This window comes from Enoplosus armatus, chromosome 20 (genome assembly GCF_043641665.1).
Source record: "Enoplosus armatus isolate fEnoArm2 chromosome 20, fEnoArm2.hap1, whole genome shotgun sequence".
In the NCBI taxonomy this organism is placed as follows: domain Eukaryota; kingdom Metazoa; phylum Chordata; class Actinopteri; order Centrarchiformes; family Enoplosidae; genus Enoplosus; species Enoplosus armatus.
The window spans coordinates 15,265,873-15,288,767 of NC_092199.1; the positions used below are offsets into that span (position 1 = coordinate 15,265,873).

The 22,895-nt window shown below is 40.9% G+C and overlaps 1 protein-coding gene across 1 annotated transcript in view; it reads right to left on the bottom strand.

Moving 5' to 3' along the window:
• The window catches only part of LOC139303654 (zinc transporter ZIP11-like), a 100,755-nt gene that overhangs the window by 61,455 nt on the left and 16,405 nt on the right, over positions 1-22,895 (bottom strand). Inside the window, exon 4 of the mRNA XM_070927494.1 lies at positions 15,003-15,161. Within this exon, the coding sequence (XP_070783595.1) occupies positions 15,003-15,161 (159 nt within the window). The remainder of the gene's footprint in view (positions 1-15,002; positions 15,162-22,895) is intronic.

Here is a 22,895-nt window from a genome sequence, read left to right on the forward strand (position 1 = left end):
TTAATACGATGTATGCCGATCATAAGATGATGGAGTTTGTTATGATATTGGTGCCCTTACTGGATTTCTTCACGATGGCCAATGAAACTGGGGAGTGAAAAAGTGGCAAATCAATGGCTTTCATCACCTCCCGTTAAATCACCATCTCTTCTTTCTCTCCATCTTTCCCTTTTTTTTGTCACTCTATCTTTCTTTCTCTCTCTCACACAGGCACAGCAGGAGGAAGAGCCGCTGTCTAATGACGTGAGCGCACTGAGAGGTGGTCTTGATGTGAGGCAAAGGGCCATTACTAATGCATTGACTGGCATCATCCTCTGCTGACGCACCCTCTCACCCCGACAGCGACAGGACACATCTCGCCAAGCTTTTCCCCCCCCGGTTCAGGCGCATTCTGCACACAAGAGTATTTTTTGTCAAACAGGCCTACGCACCTGGAAGTGCAACCCACCTGTCCTCGGTCATTATGTTATTTTGCATTCAAGGAAGGATCGCGCCAAATAATGGGAGAAGACAATTAAGGTTCACACAGTTTGTGAGGCGTTGGCATGAAAATGTTTCCAACGTGAAGGTGCAGCTGCAGCTGTGTTGAAAAGTGTCAAAAAGAAACTATTTCCTTGTATTTTTCAGAAACGCCACCAGCAGAAGTGTGGACTTGTGAGCAGCCAAATCCGAATCCGAGTTAGACTCAATTCATAGATCTGAGGACTTTATACTACGGCTGCAAGTGACATTTTTAATCTTGTTCTATGAAAACAAATACTAAAAATAATAAGGAAACAACAAAGGAAAGCCGTGAATTTAGCTTCACTTTACAACAGTATGTTCTGAGATACTGGGCATGTGGGCAGACAGCGACTGAAGAAGTCTGGCTGAAGACTTTCTACGAACATTTGAGTCATCTTTGTGAAAACTTGTGACAATTGCTTTTTACCAGTATTTCACGTCATGAAGACAGATCTTTGGGAGCACCTCTTAAGGCTAACTAAGAGCACCAGTAATAAAGTTCTCTAACATGAAACATGTGTGGTGAGGTGATCTTTGCCACAAAAACAATCCAAGCTCTCCTGATCAGGCTGACAGCTGTGACTGAACTGCGTCTTTAAGGCCCAGTAATCAACTGGTGGTACAGGCAGTCCCAGCCGCTGATTGCATAATTAGCTGCTGCCATAGAAAATCAGATGCTAATTACATGCAAACTGAATGAAAGGAGCTTCGATTTCTTGCGCCTAAATCTGTACCACAATCACATATGGTCATGTACTCCACACACACACACACACACACACACACACACACACACACAAATGCATAGATGACACACACACAATAATCTAGAGGCCTCTGGGAAATGCACTTCCTTAAAAAAGGCACAACATGCAGCACTTTTTTCTTTTTAAAACACTTGTATAAGCTTGCATAGGCATTGTTGCTTCTTGACGCAAAGGTAAAAGCTGCTGCTAACCCAGTGCTCACTTTTCAGTTTCTGACCATGTAAAACAAAGTCAAATATACATCATGAATTGGACTTTATGTTGTTGTTTTTTTAGTTTGATACTGGACAAAGTAAGAATACATTTTCTCATTCGTGATTGAGATCACAATTTCTCTCACGCAATTTTTAGGAAAACAGTTCTCCAACAGAATATTGCCTCTGCAATCTCCTCGTGCCCATGAGAGCGGGTCGGGTGGAGGACTGGCAGTTTGCATGGCCTTGATGGGCTCATCAAATTGTACGCTGGGGCAAATTTTGAGGTAGTAAATTAGAAATGCTTGGTCTGATACAACCAGTCTCCCCTGCTTATGCAAATAGGGCATAAAAATCGAAATCATGATTTGAATACGATTAATTGTACGGCCCTACCTCCAGCCATAACGCTGCATAACTAAACAGAGAGTGCTGCCAGGGAACTCCTCCACCTCCCTGATAGTGTTTTATGTTTCAGGGAAGAAAAATGGCTTGATAAAAAGGCTCTTTGCAGCTGATAAAAGGTCACACTAAGATGAAACTGAAGAATTAGAAAGTTTAAGTGGAATAACGACATGTATTTGTTGCAAAAATAATACAATTTGTCTGTTGTGCCATAAAACAAACTCCCTGTATCAGATTATGTAATGAGACAGGTGGAGGCTGGTGGAGTTTCCTCACTAATAGTCTTGTTGGTGAAATAACACTAATATTTTGAAGGCACTGTATAGCAATCACAATTAGTGGTATTTATGTTAAAATGCCGCATACAGCGCCTTGACGTGCAGGCTGTGAAAAGAGATGAGGAGAGGTGGATGAGACAAGAATAGAAACATGGGAGAGGAAGTGGAAGAGGTGGCCTACCTGATCGATGGAGACACAGCGACGGGGAATAACGGCAGGACGCACACCCACACATAATAAGTGGATTAGCGCAACATGACTAGGCAGGTAGTCAGTGCGTGACTGTACAAGACCCTAGGCGCTATTTCAATCAGGCAGTCTCTTGTCAGTCCCTAGTTTTGCAGTGAGCAGCCAAATCCGAATACCCCAGACTCTTCTTCTACATCTTCCTCTTCGTATCTTCTTCAACACATGTTTAAGCTTTGTTTAAGTAGCTTTAAAGTAAAAAAAAAAAAAAAAAAAAAAAGGTTACATGTTTTGTAGTTGTAATTTGTTCGCGACAAAATGAACTTAACCCTTAGGTGGTCCTGGGCTATTTTGGCCGTTTTGAATACTTTGGATCTTGCCTTTATACGTCACTCTAAAAGATGCTTACCATGCCAGTGTCTGGTATCTTTTTCTTCTGCCCAACATCACCTGTATGACCTGACAATTATCTTTTCACTTTAGCATACTGTGTCAGCATGTTGGACCCGAAAACACACAAAACACATACAAATCGGATTGTGTTTTTACGATCAAAACCACAAACATGCTCAATGAAGCATTTTAAAAGGTTGCAAATGTAAACACCGGTTGCAAACATAACATGTGAAAGGTAAAATTGAGAAAATCGAGATCATATGGACAACAAACAACTACTTACAACAAAAAGCAGGTGAATCCATGGGTGGTTATTTTTTTTCTTCTTAGCTACGCTGCTCTTCAAAACAGTTGATGTAAACAATAATGCAGAGCGCTACAGATCGGGCCTTTCATTCCCAGAGTGTGCAGGGTTCCCAATTAGCACGCTCCCACTTCTTTGCTCAGTTGGCACCTCCCCCACCTCCCTAAAATGTTCAGCCTGTAGAGCAGAGTCAGCAGATTCGGGAGTTTTTTTCCCTTTCATCATGTGACAAAAAAACGTTGAAGACATTGAAATAAGTGCGACGTCTGCCCCATCCCGTCTTTCGTACGCGTAAACATGATTTTTATATCAAATGTTTATTGTCCTATCTCCGTTTTTACTTGGTCTATCAACATCAAACACGAACCAGCACGGAGTTTAACACTTACGATGGGAGTCGACCGCGATGCTCAATGTGACTCAATGTGTGTGATTGGTGGCGTTTCTAGGTTAAAATGAGATTATTTCATTTTGTCTAAGAGCGGTATGTTTTCTGTTACACTACACTATTAACCTTCTACAACAGTCAGCATGTAATCGACAGTGTTACTTATGAAATACATGTTTTCAACTTCACAACAAGGAGCATTAATAATTGGGTAATTATGGTTAACTAATGTTTACTCAGCATCCTCATGCATTTACGAAGTGGGATACATGTTTTCAACTTCACAACAACATTATTGTATTAATGAACAGTTAGTTAATGCTTTGTACTATATTAACTGATGTTAATAGCATCTTTATAAACTATTAAATAATGTATAAATTAATAGTTAGTAACCATTAGTAAATGATCATTAGACACATTCGTTAACTGTTAACTAACGTTCATTAATGGACCCTTATTGTAAATTGATACCAGCGCTGTTTTTAAAAGAGATTTAAAAGCGGTGGCTTGCCTGATCTCTTCTCCAGCAAATCATTTCAGAGCGACGAGGCCAGTCGTCCTCAGTTTTCAATCTAGATCTTGGAATCTCTAAAAGGGACCCACCGGAGGATCACCTGCTTCACATAGGCTCATATGGGATTAGACGTTCATTGATATACTCAGGGGCCAGTCCCTTCCGAGCCTTAAAAGTGATAATTAAAATCTTAATAACAATTCTAAAATGCACAGGTAGCCAGTGTAATGAAGCTAAAATTGGGGTTATATGTACCCTTCGGTTAGAATTAATGAGGAGCCTGGCAGCGGCATTTTCAATTAACTGAAGTCTGGAAAGGTTGTGTTTGCGTGAGCATGAGTAGAGTGAGTTACAGTAGTCTGAACTGGATGTGAATTCATGAATGACAATTTCCAGGTTCTTGGGATACAGAAAGGACCGGACCTTAGAGATTCTGTGGAATGGGGTAAAATATGCAAGGCGATCAATACCAACTGGGGTTCTGTGTCTTGCCGAAGGACACCTTGGTGGATTAGTTAGTGGGCGATCTGCTCAGCCATGGCCGCCAGCTACAAACGCATCTCTGGCACCGCCTGTGGTGGTGCATTTAAAGAGTAAAGAAAAAAGTGCTCAGTAGCTTCTAAAATTAAAAATGAGTCTGAAATTCAAGGCAATATTTTATTTTATTTTACATTATAGGTTATATCATCATCATATATTAAATTGAAATTAAAAGTCAAGTTCCTTGCCTCTCAGTCATCCACCTCTTTTGAAGCCTCCGGCTGTAAACAGCATATCAGAAAGGCAGGCAGGGCTCCTTGGGTTGCTTTGAAATGACTGAAAAACTGATTGATTTTGTCCTTAGGAGAAAATACACACTCTCCCCTCAGGACTGTGAGGACACAACCACCATACTTTCTAACAAGGAATGAAAACAATCAGCAACAATCAGCTTTTCTGATGGACATGTGGCCAAAATGATACGCCCTCGAACCTCCGTCAGTGTTTTCTGATGTTATAAAATGCTTTTGAGGAACATTCAGCATCCCTGTGTCTCACTTTTACTGTAATCAGTGTTTCAGCAGCCATCATTCATTAAACACACAGGGGGGAGCTCTACCGCCCGGGCCAGACGCCTCAGATAAGGAAGACATCACTTATTCACAGGCCAACATAAATAACACAGAGGAGATGACCAACAAACTCGACAGAGAGAGACGGCGTGTTCTCATTAAACGGTCGCCGTGCTCCATGAAGCATTAAGGGGCCCGAGAGAGTAATGTTAGTCCAGAGATGCTATTATGCTGGTTTCACCTCAAAAAGGCGGGTGAAAGGGTGAGTCAAAGAGCAAGAGCCAGAGAGGATGGATGAGGGAGCGGATCAGCATGCACATGGAGAAAAGATGAAAGCCTCCATGGCCAATCAAGGAAATAAATAAATATATGGCTTACAAAAGAATGAAAATGAACAAATAAACTAATTAAAAAATAAGCGCAGAGCACAGAAAGGGTTTTCAAGCTGTTTTGATAGCGGAGCACTTGTAAAAGCCTTGAACATAGAGTGATTCATTGGAATATTAGCGGAATCGCGTTTGTGGCAGAAGCCTTCAGAGGTTTTCTACTGGTGCCATTCTTCTTGGTTAGAAGCTGTCCACATTCATTCATTTTGCTAATGGAATCGCGCAAAAGCGTACGTGTGTGTGTGTGAGAATTAGTGAGAAACACAGATAAGGACCGTTTTCTCTTCCACAAATATAGAAAACACGTCCAACAAGTCCTCCAAATGACACGACAAAATGCGTTGTTGTTACATCCTGGTTAGCAGGGCAACATTACAGAAAAACATTTTCTGATTTTACACTGGTTAAGATCATGGTTTGGGTTAAAGTAACTACTTCATTTACACTTAAACTGGAATTATGTTGGTGTGAACATGTAGCAGCTCAAGGCTACAATAATTTCTGACCGAGCTGTTGGTGGTAGATTTGAATTGTGGGAAATGTAGGCGAATAAGTAGGCTAAAAAAAGACGATGCCTCTGGTTCTACTGTATTGATTTGATACTTTCTCCATCATGAGTCAGACAATATTATAGGAGTGCAAAGCTTAATCGGTGGAGTACTCTTTTTAAGGAACGATCATTGTCATGATAGGAAGAAACTAACAGTGACGGTCGATAGGACACAGGAAGCACACAACTCCAATGTCTTGTTGGCCCATCACTAACAAGAGTCACAATTCCTACAGCTGTTAGAGGGCGTTGTCACTTGAACGTAGCCAAATGTTGTTTTTGGGGCATTTGCTCCATTGGGAGATGCTGCCGTTTCTCTTGGGAGGACAGTCCCAAATGTCCCACAGTGCTACCTCACCTCATATGTATCTTTAAGGGCCAGACAAAGGAAAACAATACAGCAGCCAAACCTGGGCCAAGCCATTAAAATCAGCAAAATACAGGGCCATGCCAAATTTGACTGTCTGAATCTCTCTCTCACACACACACACACACACACACAGACGGATGCAGGTGCTGAGAACGGCTCTGTGCATGATAACTAATATCCTATACAGGATATTAATAGCCACAATGTTGCTCCGGGGAGACAACTACAGCACCCCTCATCAAGCTAATGACCCAGAGGCAGAGGTGGATACCTATATGAGAGGCAACCCCCCCTCACTTGGATACTCTTGACTAGTGGAAAAGTATTCAGGCGTTCTTCCCGATGCTGGCCACTCTAGCGAGGCACTCTCTGTTGCTACGATCTCCGGACGTCGGAACCATCTGAGCTGGTATTCTACGCCGCGGGTCTCAGTGAACAGACTGCGCACCAGACTACTCCAATGTGGACACGTCGCTATTTCTGAATAAAATCCTGGCCTATTTTATTTTAGGGCTATCTGAGGTTTGAAAAATGCGACTACAAATTTCCATTTTGTTAGCCTGGCGGCTGTTTTTGATCATTACTTAGCCTTTTACAAAAGTCTGGCTCCTGTTTGCAAGGCTCTTCATTTTAATAAGTTATACAATATATTTCTACACAGGAGATCTAGGCTGCTATGCCAATTAAATGTTTTATACAGTGGTCTCAGCACTGGAGGATTCAATGTGTGAATCCTCATGTTTTGTTGTTGTCTGTGCTGCTACTGCACATGTAAAAAATAAACCCCAAAAACATGTGTAACAGGCGTACTGGTAATATTTTAATGGGTCACAGACATTCGTCCATTTTAAATAGCACATTTTAATCTGGTCGGTTAACGGTTAATGATCGGTTTATGAGGGTCGGCTATCGGTCAGAAAATATAATAATAATATTAGCCCTGCTGTGGGGATTACAACTTTCATTCCAGTTGGGGCCACTCATGTTAAATATGCATACACTTATGATACTGCCAGGCTGTCTGAAGAACAGAGCTCATCAACTTGCGTATTCCACATAATCACAGCACAGTCTGGTTTAACAGTGAGACACATCAGCCATTCAGCTAGCTGTGGCGTCTCCTGTATCTATCATGGTGCTGTACTCCCAGTGTGAGCAAATTGGACAGTGTAATGGCAGACAGGAGAGCTCACTGCAGTCTGTAAGGGAGAAACAAGTATGCTAAAAATCCAGGCAGTTATCGTAGGCTACTCCCTTCAGGTCACAGGGTTGTCAGACTTGTTTGGATTTACTTCATGAGATGGTACACGTTCATCACATTGGGAATATTTTCATTTAGGCATCGGCACAGCCATTTGTCTGCAAACCCAAGGGCCAACTCCATTGGTTGCTGCCACTGTAACCCACCTTTGTAAGTAGTTTGGAGATCTTACTGTTCCAAGAGTACATTGCTTGCTTTCACACCACAAACCAACCACACCAGAGTCTGCTAGGAAGCGGGGCAGAGAGAGCCTCCTTTTCATGAGGTTTCAGTCTGGTCCGCACCACAGTTCAACTGACAGCTTTCACACCAGCCCAAACAAACCACACTGAACGGGCGAACACATCAGTTTTTGTTTTAGCCAAACCAAAAAAGTCAGCTTACAGGCCTTATTGAAAGGGACGCATACTTGGGACTAAAAGTCAGGATGTCTCTGCTTATGCTTTTTAAACAGTCTCTTGTTAGTCCCCCAGATTTAGGTAATACATCTTTAATACTCAGTCTTAAAGAGTGTCTTCTCAACAACGCCAACATAACTTCTCATGCTTTTTCTCAGAATTTTGAATATGCATCATCTCCTCATTCATATGTGTATATAGAGAAGAAGAAGTTCTCTAAAACAATCTCAGCGATGTATTGTCTGGACAATGTTTTTTTTTTTTTGGTCTTACATAAAAAATATTGTTTGGTGCAGTATTTAATCTTATTCTGCGAGGTATTCTAACACTCAAGACATTCCCTCAAAGAAAGAAGACAACCATGCTCCACCATTAAAAGACAAACAGAAGAAGAAACTTAAATCAAGACTCTGCTCAATTAAATCCCCTGTATTGTTCATCTCAGACAATCAAATCTCTATGAATCATTACCAGGTTGCTGTGAGAGTGTGTCAGTCAGAGCTACAGAAGTTAAAAAAACAGGACCAGAATTTTAAATCTCCCAATAACCATATTTACGTCATTATGCAGTGACACAGTAGTGCTCAGTGAACAAGCAGAATGCTGATTTCCATCATATCTCATTATGCAAACTGATGCAAGTCAGCTAAGCTCTTTCAGGTGGAGGTGTATTTAAGGTGCGGTGTACTGTCAGAACAAGAATAGGACCGAGACTGTCTGAGATAGAGGGAACCTTTTTGACAGCAGACGTGGGAGGGAAGCAACAAGGAAAGGTAACGAGGCCACGTCTGTTCCACCACTCTTCTCCAATTTGTGTGTGAGAGAACGACACAAGCAGACAAAGAGTTTGTGTGTGTGTTCATTATAGCGGGCTTCCCAGATGGCTGTAATATTTGCACAATAACACTTCTTCCAGAGAGCTACGCCTTGTGTATGTGTATGTGTGTGTGTGTGTGTGTGTGTGTGTGTGTGTGTGTGTGTGTGTGTTCGGCTCCAGCGGGCCTCGACTAAGAATCTTGAAAATGCTAACCAATGATGAAATCAGACTGCATCATACAAAAAGGAACTCTTACAGACTGTCTGTTGTGGAATCACAAACATCCTCTCACTACAAGATAGGAAAATAATGGTCCATCACAAACTACGCAACATGACATCGTGGAAGGGGCAACTACACACACACACACACACACACACACACACACACACACACACACACACACACACACACACACACACACACACACACACACACACTCACTCTCTTGCTTGTTATGAACCTGGCGGATAAACAAGCCTCTGAATTGCACTTTGACCAGCAGAACATCATCACCAGAGTCGCCCTCTGGGCCGGTTAGTTGGACTACAAATCCGCTCAACTAACACTGGTCACAACTCAGGAGTCCTGCTGACACACTTCGTCTGAGCGTCTGAGAGGCAAGTATCCTGTTGTCAGTGAGGCCAGGCCCCAGTTTGAATGGGGAATCGCTCGCATTGATGAAAACTAACCAGGATTTTTCAGTTCTTTCATCGTGAATTCTTAAATGAGGTGGTCACACATCAACCCCATTGCCAAAGATGAATGTTCATATTGGAGAATTCTGCAAAAGTCAGAATACCACTCTGCATAACAACATTTCGTAGCATGCATTGCAAACATTTTTAAAAAATTGTTTCTCTACAATGAAGACCCATGGTATCTACGGTATGGTTAAGGTTAGGGGAAGATTGTGGTGATGGAAAATAAATTACCGTTAAGGTTAGTTTAAAGCACTCGCTGATAACGGTACCAAAAAATAATAGTAAGTCAGAACTTCTGACTTCACGAGTCAGAAGTGATATTTCTACCAATTTTCATGATGTTCTCTTTAGGTCAATCATGTCTTTTTTTTTAGGCAAACAATGATTTCTAACTATTCATTTATATGCATTTATTCAATATATCACCAGTTTAATTTAAAAGACTTAAACTGACCGCACTATTGTACAAACTGCAAGACTAGTTCAGGTCTGTGACAGGTTGCAAACATTGGTCGTCCACATGAAAGGCAGATGCACTACATGTCCATCCAGCAGCCCGACCTCCACATCGCTACACCAAGGGCTCACTACTTCCTGCACTGGCACAGAACATTGGCATTGGATGCAAATAGTGAGGCACATTGCCCCGTACTGTATCTGAACCTAAACGCGTCAAAGCAAACCAATGGAGGAAAGGTTGCAGAGTTTAAAGACTCTGCTCAAAACAAGCTTGGTGCTATTTTACAGTTGGAGTGTCCCAGTTACAGAGCCCCAATGGCTGAGACTTTCACCCTGGGTAACCATGACTAAACATCAGTCACTCCTGTAAGACAGCCATTCCCCAGACACGGTAAACAGTAAAGATGTCATGTGTTTGCGGTGCTCGGGTCATTGTTACTGCTGTCCAGTGTGTCCTGAATACTGTGGACAGGAAACCCAGATCTTGTGATATACTGTATACCAAAATGCAATGCCCACACCCCAGGCTGCCAACACTTCCTTTGCCCCCAACCACTATTTGTTGTTATGGTGATGGCAAGTAGGATGGGAGACAGAATTTAATAAGGTGAGAAAGTAGCACTGTATTTCATTCAAGTGAGGACAGACACATTGGTCTCTGCAAACAAACTGCATCTTCACACGGATTATCTGAGGAGAACAAGTGAGAGAGTGAAAAGAATACGTGAAAATGGAACAGTCTTCCTGTTTCTTTACTTTTCTACCACCCCTTTCATTCTATCTATTCTTCCAAGGTGCAATACTCTTGCTTCCTAAAACCATGTAAACCTGCAACAGCTAAACCCCTTATCATCCGTCCGCTCTGGGACTTCAAACAAGTGACAAGTCCCGGTAGGACCAGAAAGTAGGGTTACAGAACTCTGAGAACTCCGAGATGCACTAAATTACACATTAACAACTCCATCTCTTTTAATCCAATACTAAAACCAATTACTCAACAATTACTTTGCCAGGTGTGAAGATTCATGGCTTTCAATACTCCAGCTCATACTTTGTTTTGGAACAAAAACTATCCAGCCGCTGGAGTTTTAAAACATGAACTTAGTTTGGTTCCAAAACTAAAACAAGACATTTTAAGATGCTGATTTAATGTCATTTAGATTTCCTTGGTGTGATGGGTAGAGGGGACAGAGATGTGTGGGAAAAAATGGTGGTGATAAAATGTCTTCCTGGAACCATCACAGTGTCTTGGTTACCTGGTTTTCTTCCTGCTCTTTCGCCCCCTCTCATCCTCCAATGTGTCCGTTACCTTATCGCTCCCATCCTTCTCTCCCTGTCAACCCCAGCTCTCCCTCACTGTCCATCTTGCCCTTCCCCAATCGTTCTTCTCATTCAGTTCCAGTGTTTGTTGAGGAGCCCGTAAAAGTGGCACCAGCAGCTGTCCAAACACTGATGGCCCCCCACTGTGTGTGTGTATGGAAGACCCCCCCTATGTTCCCTGTTGATTTCGTGCTCGCTATTATCACAGCCTGACGTTTCGACTACTGTCACCATGGCACCAAGGAAGAAGAAGAAGAAGAGGGAAGACAGAGGAGAGGTGGAACATGTGGAGAAATGAAAAGAAAGGAGGGCTGCAGGCAGCTGGGGAGGAGCTACAAGATAAAGGAATGAAGCAGAGATGAAAGTGGAAAAGATCACTGGCATGATAGGCACACTGACATCAATGATGTGATATAGAAAAGACGAACAGGAATCCCACAAGTTTTTCCACACTAGCTGCAGACCTGTAGAGAGCTGTACGTTTGAACCAACATTGCTGAGAGTCGGGGTTCTATTCTTGCTTAAGTGCTAAAAAGCATCCAGTCATGGCAAAGTAAGGTAAAGTACACCAAGATATTTTGGGTCCACGTCAGTCTGACAGTCAAAAAAAGTACTCCTACGTGCATTACTAGGCAACAACACATTGCTACAGCATATCAGGCACTGGTTTGAACATCTTTACTAAAGGCCATCAGGTTTTCAGGCTGCACTACCAATCTACAAACGTTTAAAGAGCAGTATGATAGCGCTTACCCCTTAACACAGCTGCGAGTCAGAAGTGATACTTCTACCAATTTTCATGATGTTCTCTTGAGGTCAATCATGTCTTTTTTAGGCATAAACAAGGATTCATTTATATGCATTTATAATTATGTCACTATTATACACTGTTGTACAAACTGCAACAAATTGCTGGCCTGCTGTTAAGTCTTTTGACCAGCATGTGCCCCTGGTGAAGGCTTTAAGCCTTGAGAAACGAAAGCCATTTGACACAATTGGAAAGCTTCAATGATTTAAGAATGGCTTGTTTGCCCAACACTACCGATACAGATCTCTTTTAAGTGCATCCCCTCTGCCTCAGACTGCCAATTGAGTGCAGTTGCTGAACTGCTGCACAGGCGGTTTTAGACCAGGAAGGTCAGCTGCCCAATTAGCCCCTGCTGGGTTGAGTAGAGAGGCGGGAACTGACTGGGCTAAGCAGACTTGCAGTGCAGCTGTACGCGAGTGACATCTTTTTATCTCGTCAGAGCTGTGCGAGTGCTCAGCAGTTAAGAAGGCTCGACATTAGGGAAGTGGCTTCAGAAACTTGACTGCAATTAAGGGCGACAGGACGACGTTCTACCATGTAATTATAGCTGATGCTTAGGAGCCAATACCAGGTGAGGCAAAAGTTGAAAAAAAAAGTTCACACCATATCAAGGCTGCAAACATGTTTGTATAAAATAACGCAAAATGATATATGTATATATATATAATACACCATACAAACCGTACACAAACCCCAAACAAGCTTACTTCACCTATATGTTTATATATGTATAGATGTATCGCCCTCTTCCTTCACTCTCCATTGTCCTCAGTAGACTGTGCTTCTGTGTGTGTGTTGTGTTTACATGAGTGTGTGTCATCTTGTATGAGTGTGCATGACAGTGATGTGTCAGCCGCTCCTTCATATGTAATTCGTGTCATTGCTGCTGTCCTGGTGTGACTGCAGGAGCTTAAGGCAGCAGCTGTTCTCTACTGCTCTGGCTGCAGTGGTCCGCATCACACTATCACACTTCTGTCTCTCCCAGTCCCGTCTCGACCCCTCACCGGTCTGTTAAACTCGGGTCAGAAGAAGGCTCCGAGATGTAATCATCACATATTGTTGACGTGTGCAACATTATGGTGATGATTTTCTATTTTAGAAAGGGTCAAAGGGGAATGATTAAATCTGCAACTATGTGCTTCAGTATTTTGTATTATTTTGTATTTATCTCTTTAAATATTCACCTGCCAAAGGGTCATTCATCAGAATGCATACACTACACACTAAGCAGGGCCGCACAGATAATTATGTTGAAATAATAATGACCTCGCTTCATTTTTCAAAGTGAACTGACCATGAACGAGACTTGGTCTACAGCCATGCTGGTGGCTCTGTGAGGCTGCACAGCGGTGCTTTGAGCTAACATCAGCATGCTACCACACGCACAATAACAACGCTTAAATGCTTTTTAGCATGAAACACAAAGTACAGCTGATGCAGATGGGAACGTCGTTAGTTTTCGGTCTTGCAACAGGCAGACTGACCGACAGACCGCCATTGCCACCCCTATAGCTATGCTGCTAACATGGCTAAAAATGTAACTAATCTAGTTACATTTAAAATACATTAGTATTTCTCCACCATCTATTCCTCACAGTAAGGTGAAGGCTTTTAAACTGCATTAATGTTGGAAGGTAACATTTGCATAAAATGTAATTTTCTCTGTTCCCAGGTCAGTGTGAGCCATACACCCTTGATCTGTTTTCAACCACACTATGGGCTTATGTCCTTGTAAATACAACAGTCTATGGATTCAGGTATTACCTTAAACCAGGAGGGACAGTGTGCTCTGATCATGTTAGCTGCTAATGCTAACGTTAACGTAACTTTAAACGTCATGTATTCTTGATAAAATGGAGTAGTGAGGTTTGGGATATTTTATGATACCGTTGTGCAGTTTGATGACTGCAAATGCAGTGTGAATTAGGCAGGCACGCACAAACACACAGGGGGCAAAGGAGTACAGCGACAGAGCGTGAAAGAGTCAGAGTCAAAACATCCCGGAGTCCGAGACAAGTCCGAGATTAAAATAAATAAAGAAATAAAAAACCTCTGGAGAAAGGACTTGAGGCCGATACCAGTCTTGAGCACGACAGCCCTGGTAGCATCTAAACATCAAGAGGCTGTATATAGCTGATAGCTATAGCGACTTCAGAACTCAAGTCAAGTAATTTGTTTCAAGCTGTTATCTCTGTCAGAGATTGACTAACCCATTCTATTGTGTAGAAGTCGATGTGACAGTCACACACACAAGAAACCATAATTCACAGAGACAGCTTTTGTAATAATTTTGAGTAATACTTTGGCTTCTAGATCCCCGATTACCTAATATTTCCCATGAAAGTAATTACTGAGGAAGTTTCCAAAAAAGGACCAAGTAATTACAAACTAATCACAGCAAAAAATGAGAAAAAGTACTGACTTTGAGAGGAACCTTCTAATTTGCGTGTCTAAGAAACAACACATGAACTAATACAGCAGTTTGATAGAAAACGGAATGGAGGTCACAGTGATGTCTCCATTTATCCAATTATGAGTTCTTTCAAGTATTTTTTTCCCCTTCAAATTAAAAGCTTCTTATGATCTCAAATGACTTTTTCCATCTTCTACTGTACTAGTAAGAAAGATATGAACACGCAGAACATTTTTCTAATAAATTATTAGGTTACTAATGGACACATAATGTTTCTGTGGTTTTTTTTATACCCAGTCCAGGCATTCCTTATATTGTGAATTATTCTGCACTGTTGTTCACTCAATTTAGACGCTCAAAGGTTATCATCTACAAAAGTTATTGGCAACTGCAGCAGGGAACTCCTTATTGAAGACACAGATGTGCACCTCCTACATTCAGTGTTCACATACCACAATAAACACTATTCTCACAATCCTTGGTGCAGACTATAATGTGTGAGAGTCCATGCATCAGGTTCTTACCAGCAGGGGCATGGCCAGGTCAGCAAAGTAAACAAAGGCCGCTCCAAGTGTGAATCCCACCGCCACTGGCAAGAAAGCAAATGAGCCGTACTTCCCAGAATCCTCCGCCATGTCGATTGCCGGGGCCAGCAATGACCAATAGGAAGCAGCCAACATTACCTGACAGAGGCAAGAAAAGGGAGAAGGAGGGAAATAAGAAAAAAAAAGAGAAAAAAAAGATTAAAACAAGATACTTATACGGAATTGTTGTGTAGACCGAATAAGAAAGAATAGGCTGATTAGGTTTAAGGCTACAACTGGTGTCCCATAGAGACCTGCTGTATCATAGCAGCATGTGCCTTCAAACATAACAATGTAATATGTCATCACTAATTATCATCATGCACAGGAAAATGTTAACTATAAAACTGCCTTATGCAAGAACCATTCACATGAACAGACTCGTTCTTGTTGCACGTATGAGGGACTTAAGAGATCTTGTCACACTCGCAAAATATTGTATGAACAAAACGTATGTGTGAAACAGAACTGACGTACGACTCATGTCCACAAAAACACTCGTTTGACTTATATAAACATATGAACCCATAATCTTTGAATTTAAATACAACTAGATAATTAACTTTGACAAACATAATGCAAATTTCACATTTTGTCCACTAAATTATCATAACCATGGCAATTTACTGAGTGCTTGAGTTCTGAGCGGCATATTTTGGGAAGACTCCTTATACAGCTGTCACAGCGTAACATCACGACACCATGACCACCTCTCATCTTAAGTCAAAGGCCGCTTTGCTTTAGCAAGACGTTTTCCTCAGCATCTAACTTCATATTAAACCGTTCCTTCTTTATTCAGGTCACGGCGCAGCGCTGCTCTGATGGCACGCCGTTGACAGCTGTGTTAATATTCTGTAATTGTTTCTGGGATTCTCTAATACGACTGCTGACAATGGCTGATTTCCAACAGCAGGACTCAACTATGCTTCTGACCGAATCTCGCAAACGGGTGGCATTCATCAAGTTGTAACGGGCAATTATGGCACGTTTGCGCTGTTTGGAGAGTTTGGTGAGTCTGACTTGGAAGACTCGCAGGAGCAAACATCAAAGGCCTCTGGGTTTAGGATAAGAATACGAAAATGTGCTGGGGTAAAAGGAATGTGATCTGACTGGCTGACTGACGTAGTCTCATAAATACCACCAATGAACGTTATGAATGTTATTAACTAGAGATTTAAGTCTCTTGAAGTTTCCCAAGTTTGCATGAGTGTGTGTGTGTCCACGTTTGGATATGTGTGCCATGTCTTTGTGAGCGAGTGTCCAGTGTATTCAGCCTCCTCATAGGTAATTCACCCTGAAGGCATCTTTCACTGCAAAGCCTCCAAAGTCTCTTTATATCAGCTGTCAAAGTCCAAATAGAGAGAGGGGGGAGGGCTCTGTATGTCCGAACACACTGTGTCTTTTCAAAATCCATGTATGCAATGTATCTGCAGCTTCTATTGTTTATCACTCAAAAGTTGCCACATGCCCATTTTTATTCTGTTTGGGTTCCCGCAGCTCCTCTCATAGCTGCCTCCTGACTGTCAGCCCTGGAAATGTGAAACACGAGTCAGTCTTCAGCCCTGCCAATCAAACGTAATGGAGGCATATTGTTAGGCTGCAGTCAGCTCCAGCACTGAAAAATTATGTACCGCTAGCATCAGATCTAGTCAGCTTTGTCAATCAGACAGAGCACAACAATACCGGTTGATTGCAACTCATTTGGTTTGGCTCAAAATAGAACTCTGGGACCTGAAAACCTGTTAATTATAGTAAACTTCACAGTTCTACTCTAGACTTATTCATGCTGAATTGTCAAAGTCTGGCAGCAATCACATCCTCACCATGATTGCAGAGGACAAATGATCCTTTCCTCACTTTCTATCTACAGTATGACCTGTCTTGATGCTCCCAAATAGAACTTCTTAACCACTTGCCCCTGCGAGTAGTCAAAAAAACAATCAACACTTACTTTTACAGTTTACATGATGTGAAAGTCACATGTATTCTCACTGTATCCGCTTTCCAACTTAATCCTCGGTTGGCTGCGCAATGCAATAAGCAAGGCGAGGGAACAGAGTAATACAGGTAGAAGCAGAAAGCCGGATTCTCCACTCCACTGGCAACAGAAGTAGGGCAAAGGCATCAAAGAGAAGCCAGAAACTGAACTCGAAACTGAACATAGCTAAAACTACATATCCTAGCAAACTAAAAAAAAAATCTGAGGCAAGAGAACCAAACCTTTCAGAAATAAAAGTACAACCCAAATCAAATGAAGGATTCACATTTTGAAAAAAAACATTTCCAATCATACCATCGGTCTCTGTTGTGCTGTGTTATAGTGGGCGCACTGGATTTTCACATATTTTTGGACCGGAGATGTAGTCAGTATTCCTATTTCTATGTAGTGTGGTGTGGTGTTGGTTGCTCCAACTTTCTGTAGTGATGCGGCTTGGAAATGGGAAAGAAAAAATATGTTCTTGTTTGCACAAGTATAAAAGAAACAAGCACTTCTCCTCATGACACCAGTGCATGTTCGTTTACATGCAGCCTGGAGAAGCATGTTCCGGTCTTGTACCACGTACGAAATGAATATCCATCCATCGGCTAATTCATTCGAATTGGAAAAACTTTTACCAGAGACGGAAAAATTTGTCTTGACTTAATGGGAGCATTGGTTTTAGAGGCCTAATTATGCCACTTATAATAGAAGAAGCAGCCTGATTAATAATTGTAAAAATGGTTTCCTTTCTACGCTGTTCAACTTCACTTAATTTCCAATTATAGCAGGTGGTATCATCCAAGCAGTCGGTCAAACACAGCAACCAGTTCCAACCATACTGATGATTCCCATGACGTAGTACGTTTTAGTTGTTGTACACGCTTCTGTGTTAACTTGCAAACTTGTTAAGAGACTTTGTTCCCTTTCTCCACTTTGCCTCATACCTAGCAGCATAACCCATAATCACAGAAAAGAACTCCCCTGGGGGGATTATTTTTATCTCCCGCACCAGCTCTCTTCATGTTCACTTTCCATCGTCTACCAATCAAGGGTGTAATTCTGCAAACTGGAGAACGCCGTGTACTTCTGTGCCAATTGACTCAAAGTGGGGAGCCATCTACATGTTCATTAGCAATAATCCAGAGCGCACATAAGATTAACAGTTGGACACACTGCTGTTACAGCTGCCGTGCCTCAAAGGTGCACAGAATACACTGATGTAAATGCACAAACGTGACTTTACATGTGTAATGAGTGTGGGCATTAATGCTTTAGGTCTCTTAAAGGGTTGTTTAACCAATTAAATTCCAGGATTACTATTACTACTATTAAGAAATGCAACAAATGCAACAGATATCCCAATACATATGACTCAAAAAGCTACAAAATGGTTTTCACTTTTTAAGTCATAGTTCAACATTTTAAGAAATAGGCTTATTTGCTTTCTTGTTGAGAGTTAAATGAGAAGATCAATACCACTCTAATGTCTGTATGGCTAATATGAAGCTACAGACAGAAGCCAGTAAGCTAGGGACTATTTCTTGGCCAGGCGCAGTTACACACATAACTACCCATAAAAAACACAAATTGTTATTTTTACACTTTGGTTTTTGTACCCATTTATGCTAAGCTAAGCTAAGATGCTGCTGGATGTAGCTTCATATTTACTGGACAGACATTAGAGTTATATCAACTATATCTAACTCGTGGCAGAGATTGAGCATTTCCCAAAATATCAAACAATTTCTTTGATGGCCTAAAGCCCAGCAAATCCAAAGAAAAAAATATATAAATTCCACTTCCTAATTGTCCTGACTGTTGGCGGCAGCCAAGGAAATTGGCTATGTTACGAGAAAACGTATATCACGTCACAAAAATTGAAGATAATTGGTTTTACTTTCGTGTAACCGATTCATGCTCCCAAAGGACAGTTTTCCACTGTTTTACATGTATTAGGGTTTTTGAATACTGTATACTAGAATATTGACACTGCCGTTGCCAACATATACATTTATATATGTATATTGTATATTTGTATTTGGGTTAGAACTTCTGGATGGGTTTTTGTAGCCTCATTGTAAATGACTGAACAGTCCAAAAATGTAAAGCGTGCTTTCAGGCCTACCGCTTCCTAAACTGCTGCTCAGTCCCTGAGAGAAACAAGAAAAAAAGAAACACCTTTGGCCTGTAGCACAAAAGGAGTAGTTTAAGCTAATAACAATATGATTGAAATACAGAAGTGGTTCATCACACAAATGTGGGTGACGCTGTAATACATGGGGTTCAAAGCAGCAAAAGGCTATTTCACATGCTGGCAGCTCCAACTGAAAGTGAGGGAGAACAGTTTGAAATATTTGAACATCAATACCCAGAAATGCTATAATAATATGACATCGCTTATCCCCACGCAGAACACTCATATCAACTTGGTTGATCTGTGATACCAGAGGGCAAAGAGAGACAAGGAATTCAATTTTGCTGAGCCCAACTTTCTTTGAACATAGCCCTAGCTGCTGCTTGCTTCAAAAGACAATTTTATAGGGATGGGTATAGATGCTGATATCAGACTATCTGAGGATTTCTAGGTGAATAAGTAAATCATACTTGATTCACCTGAGACACAATAGTGGAAAATGCAATCTACTTTTGCTTCAATCTCTCTACTTTTTCTGTGACCTTTTCAATATTCTTTCTTCCTCTTCTTTTTCCATTCCACTATCAGCAAGGTACTTTTGTTCCATTTCCCTGTATGGTTCCTCTCTCTGATCAGCACTTCCAGCAGCCAAACCCCATTCCACGATCTCTCGTCTCACTCACATTAAGTCTGAATCCAACACAGCCTCAAGGCTATTGAAACATCTGTCTAACACTGATGCCAGCACCCAATTACTGCTTTGTTAGCTCATTCAGGGCCTAAATAATAAGCCTTTTGCTACTAGTTTTACATGTAGATATATTCTGCCCCAGAAATATTATACCATGAACATATGAACAGAGCTGGAAGTCATCTGCATATGCATGCATTAGCATAGGCTTTCAGGGGACAATCGTGCAAGACTACAAACTGAGTGTAGTTATCATAATTACTATTTTTACTTTATTTCTTAGACTAACTTCAACGAACAGACTGCAAACTTTTTAATAGACTGCTTTTCTCTAACCCTCTGCTGTTTTTGATTCTGTGCCCCAAAAGCTGCCAAGTTGTGCATGAGGGATTCCTCCCCTGTTGCTCTTCCTGAGGTTTCTTCTAAAGGTTTTTTTTTTTTGGGGGGGGGGGGGGTTGAGGGTCTAAGGACAGGTTGTGTTGTATGCTGTACAGACTGTAAAGCCCCCTGAGGCAAATTGATTCATTTTTCCATCTCAAATCATCCTTGTCTAAGATGAAGAGGAAGACGGACATAACACAGTTGTAGCTTAATCAAACCATATCTCAAAATGCTCCCATCACTACGGACTCTCTTCTAGACACCATAGGGTGCTCTGGTCTTACAATGCTTGCGGGCAATCATCTAGATGCATAACCAATCCCGCAATCAGTAATCACCCTGCTGAGTTAGGAGGTTCCATGTGAGCAATGAACGTCAATATTAGAAACCAACAGTGAGTCCCTTAATGGTTTCGTAAATATATAATTTTACATTAAGTGGTCTGTACATGTGATGCAGATGTCCCTAGATTAAATTAAACCAGCACTACATTATGTACAGTACCTCCTGGTATACATATACAGTGCTTAACAAATTTATTATACCACCACCCAGTGTAAGGTGTTTGCCACTGCTGCCCTAGATTAACAGTATTGCTGATTACCAAAATATTTTTTTATGTTTCTGTAATGGTTAATCCACCAGTATGTGCAAGCTCTTTAATCAAAATGATATCTTTAATGCTAAAATATAATTATTGTTGTTATCCATGAATTTTCAAATTTACTGTTTTACAAAAAAGCAGATGTTAGGCACCTCAAGATTTTAAGTACTAGAGACAGAAGGAAGACCACTGCTGATCTTCAGGCAGAGATTAATGCTTCTAGATCAGAATCTGAGAAAGTCTCCAGAATGACCATAAGCAGACGACTGAAGGAACAAGGCTTAAAGGGAAGAATAGCTGCTAAGAAGCCATTATTGAGGCCTGCAAACATCCAAAAAACGCCTAAAATTTGCCAGGGAGCACAAACACTGGACTGTAGATGACTGGAAGCAGGTACTCTGGACGGACGAGTCCAAGTTTGAACTCTTCGGTCAGCATCGTCGTGTTTATGTCCGCAGAAAAGCTGGAGAACGTTTTGATGCTAGATGCATTGCACCCACAGTGAAACACGGTGGAGATTCCATTATGGTATGGGGTTCCATTTGTGGAAACGGCGTGGGCAAATTAGTTAAAATCGATGGTATCATGAACAAGAAGGTCTACCACAACATCTTGGTGCATCATGGAATCCTTTCTGGATTGAACCTGATTGGTCGTGGGTTCAAATACCAAGAAGACAATGACCCCAAGCATACTGCAAAGCTGTGCAGAGACTACTTGACCAAGAAAAAGGAATCTGGAGTACTGGAACTGATGGACTGGCCAAGTCAAAGTCCAGACTTGAATCCTATTGAACAGATCTGGGATTTATTGAATTCAAAAATAGATCGCACAAAAGTTTCATCCAAAGCAAGTCTCTGGGAACAGCTAGAAACTATTTGGAACTCAATAACAAAAGGGACAGTTTGTTATTTGCCTAATAAATAACAATACAATTTTTAGTTTGAAACAAGTTTTTGACAGATTTCTAAAATATTTGTGTTTTCTCATTTTTATGACAGGTGGTCTAATAAATTTGTTAAGCACTGTATACAACTGTTAAAATGGGTAAAAAGGTAGGCCTATGTCAAGTAAACTGAGCTACTTTGAAATAGCACAGAATTTCCTTGAGATGCGACCAGATGTAGAAATGTAAATGTACAACATCAAAGGAAGCATTGCTGTGCCTATGACACTGCTGTTAAATATAATATAGTGGCAAGTTGGGCTGGTGCTCAACCTTAACACCTTACTTATCACTAACCAATTCAAATGCATCTGTAGCACTTAATATCAAAAACTGTACCAAAAGTACCAAACGCTGGCACTGTATGTCTGGTCAGATTTGTGGTTGCATGTTTTGTGCCTGTATCATATTCAGGCAAAATTTTTGTACAGCTACTTGTGTTTAGACATTATATTTCCAAAAGTAAAGTAACGGAAATAGTATTGTTTAACAATATCAAAACTTGGGTATCAGTTATGCAAAATAATCAAACAATCCCCTGCCCAAATGACAAGCCAGCTCCATATAATCACAAATAATAATATTATATTGAATCTGGCTGGAATTAATATGTGGCTTCACATTGCTGTGAGAGAGGCCTTCATGTGGTGGGCTGAGGCTGAAAAACTTAAACATGGGTTGATGTTTAAGCAAAAAAAAAAAAATAAATGTTAGATTTAAATATGTTAATGAAGCAACAGCAATGAGGGTACACTCACTAAAAAAATTGACACGAAATAGATGTCTAATCTACAAAATGTCAGAAAGACAAAAAATTACATCTTTTGTCGTTTTCATTGAAAGATTATTAATCTTTTTTTTTTGGCCAATTGATTAATGATTAATCAATTTAGAAAATAGCTGACAAATACTTGTCTGTCACAAGTTTATGGTGTACTGCCAGAATCTATGATCTCCATGTTAGTTAGTGTGTTAATCAAATTAATGTGAAAATCAATATTTTAACCGTGTAGTTATTAATTCATTTCAAATTAAATGTGCTGGAGCATAAAGTTAAAACGAAATTGTACAAATACTTAATGATTGCACTGTATAT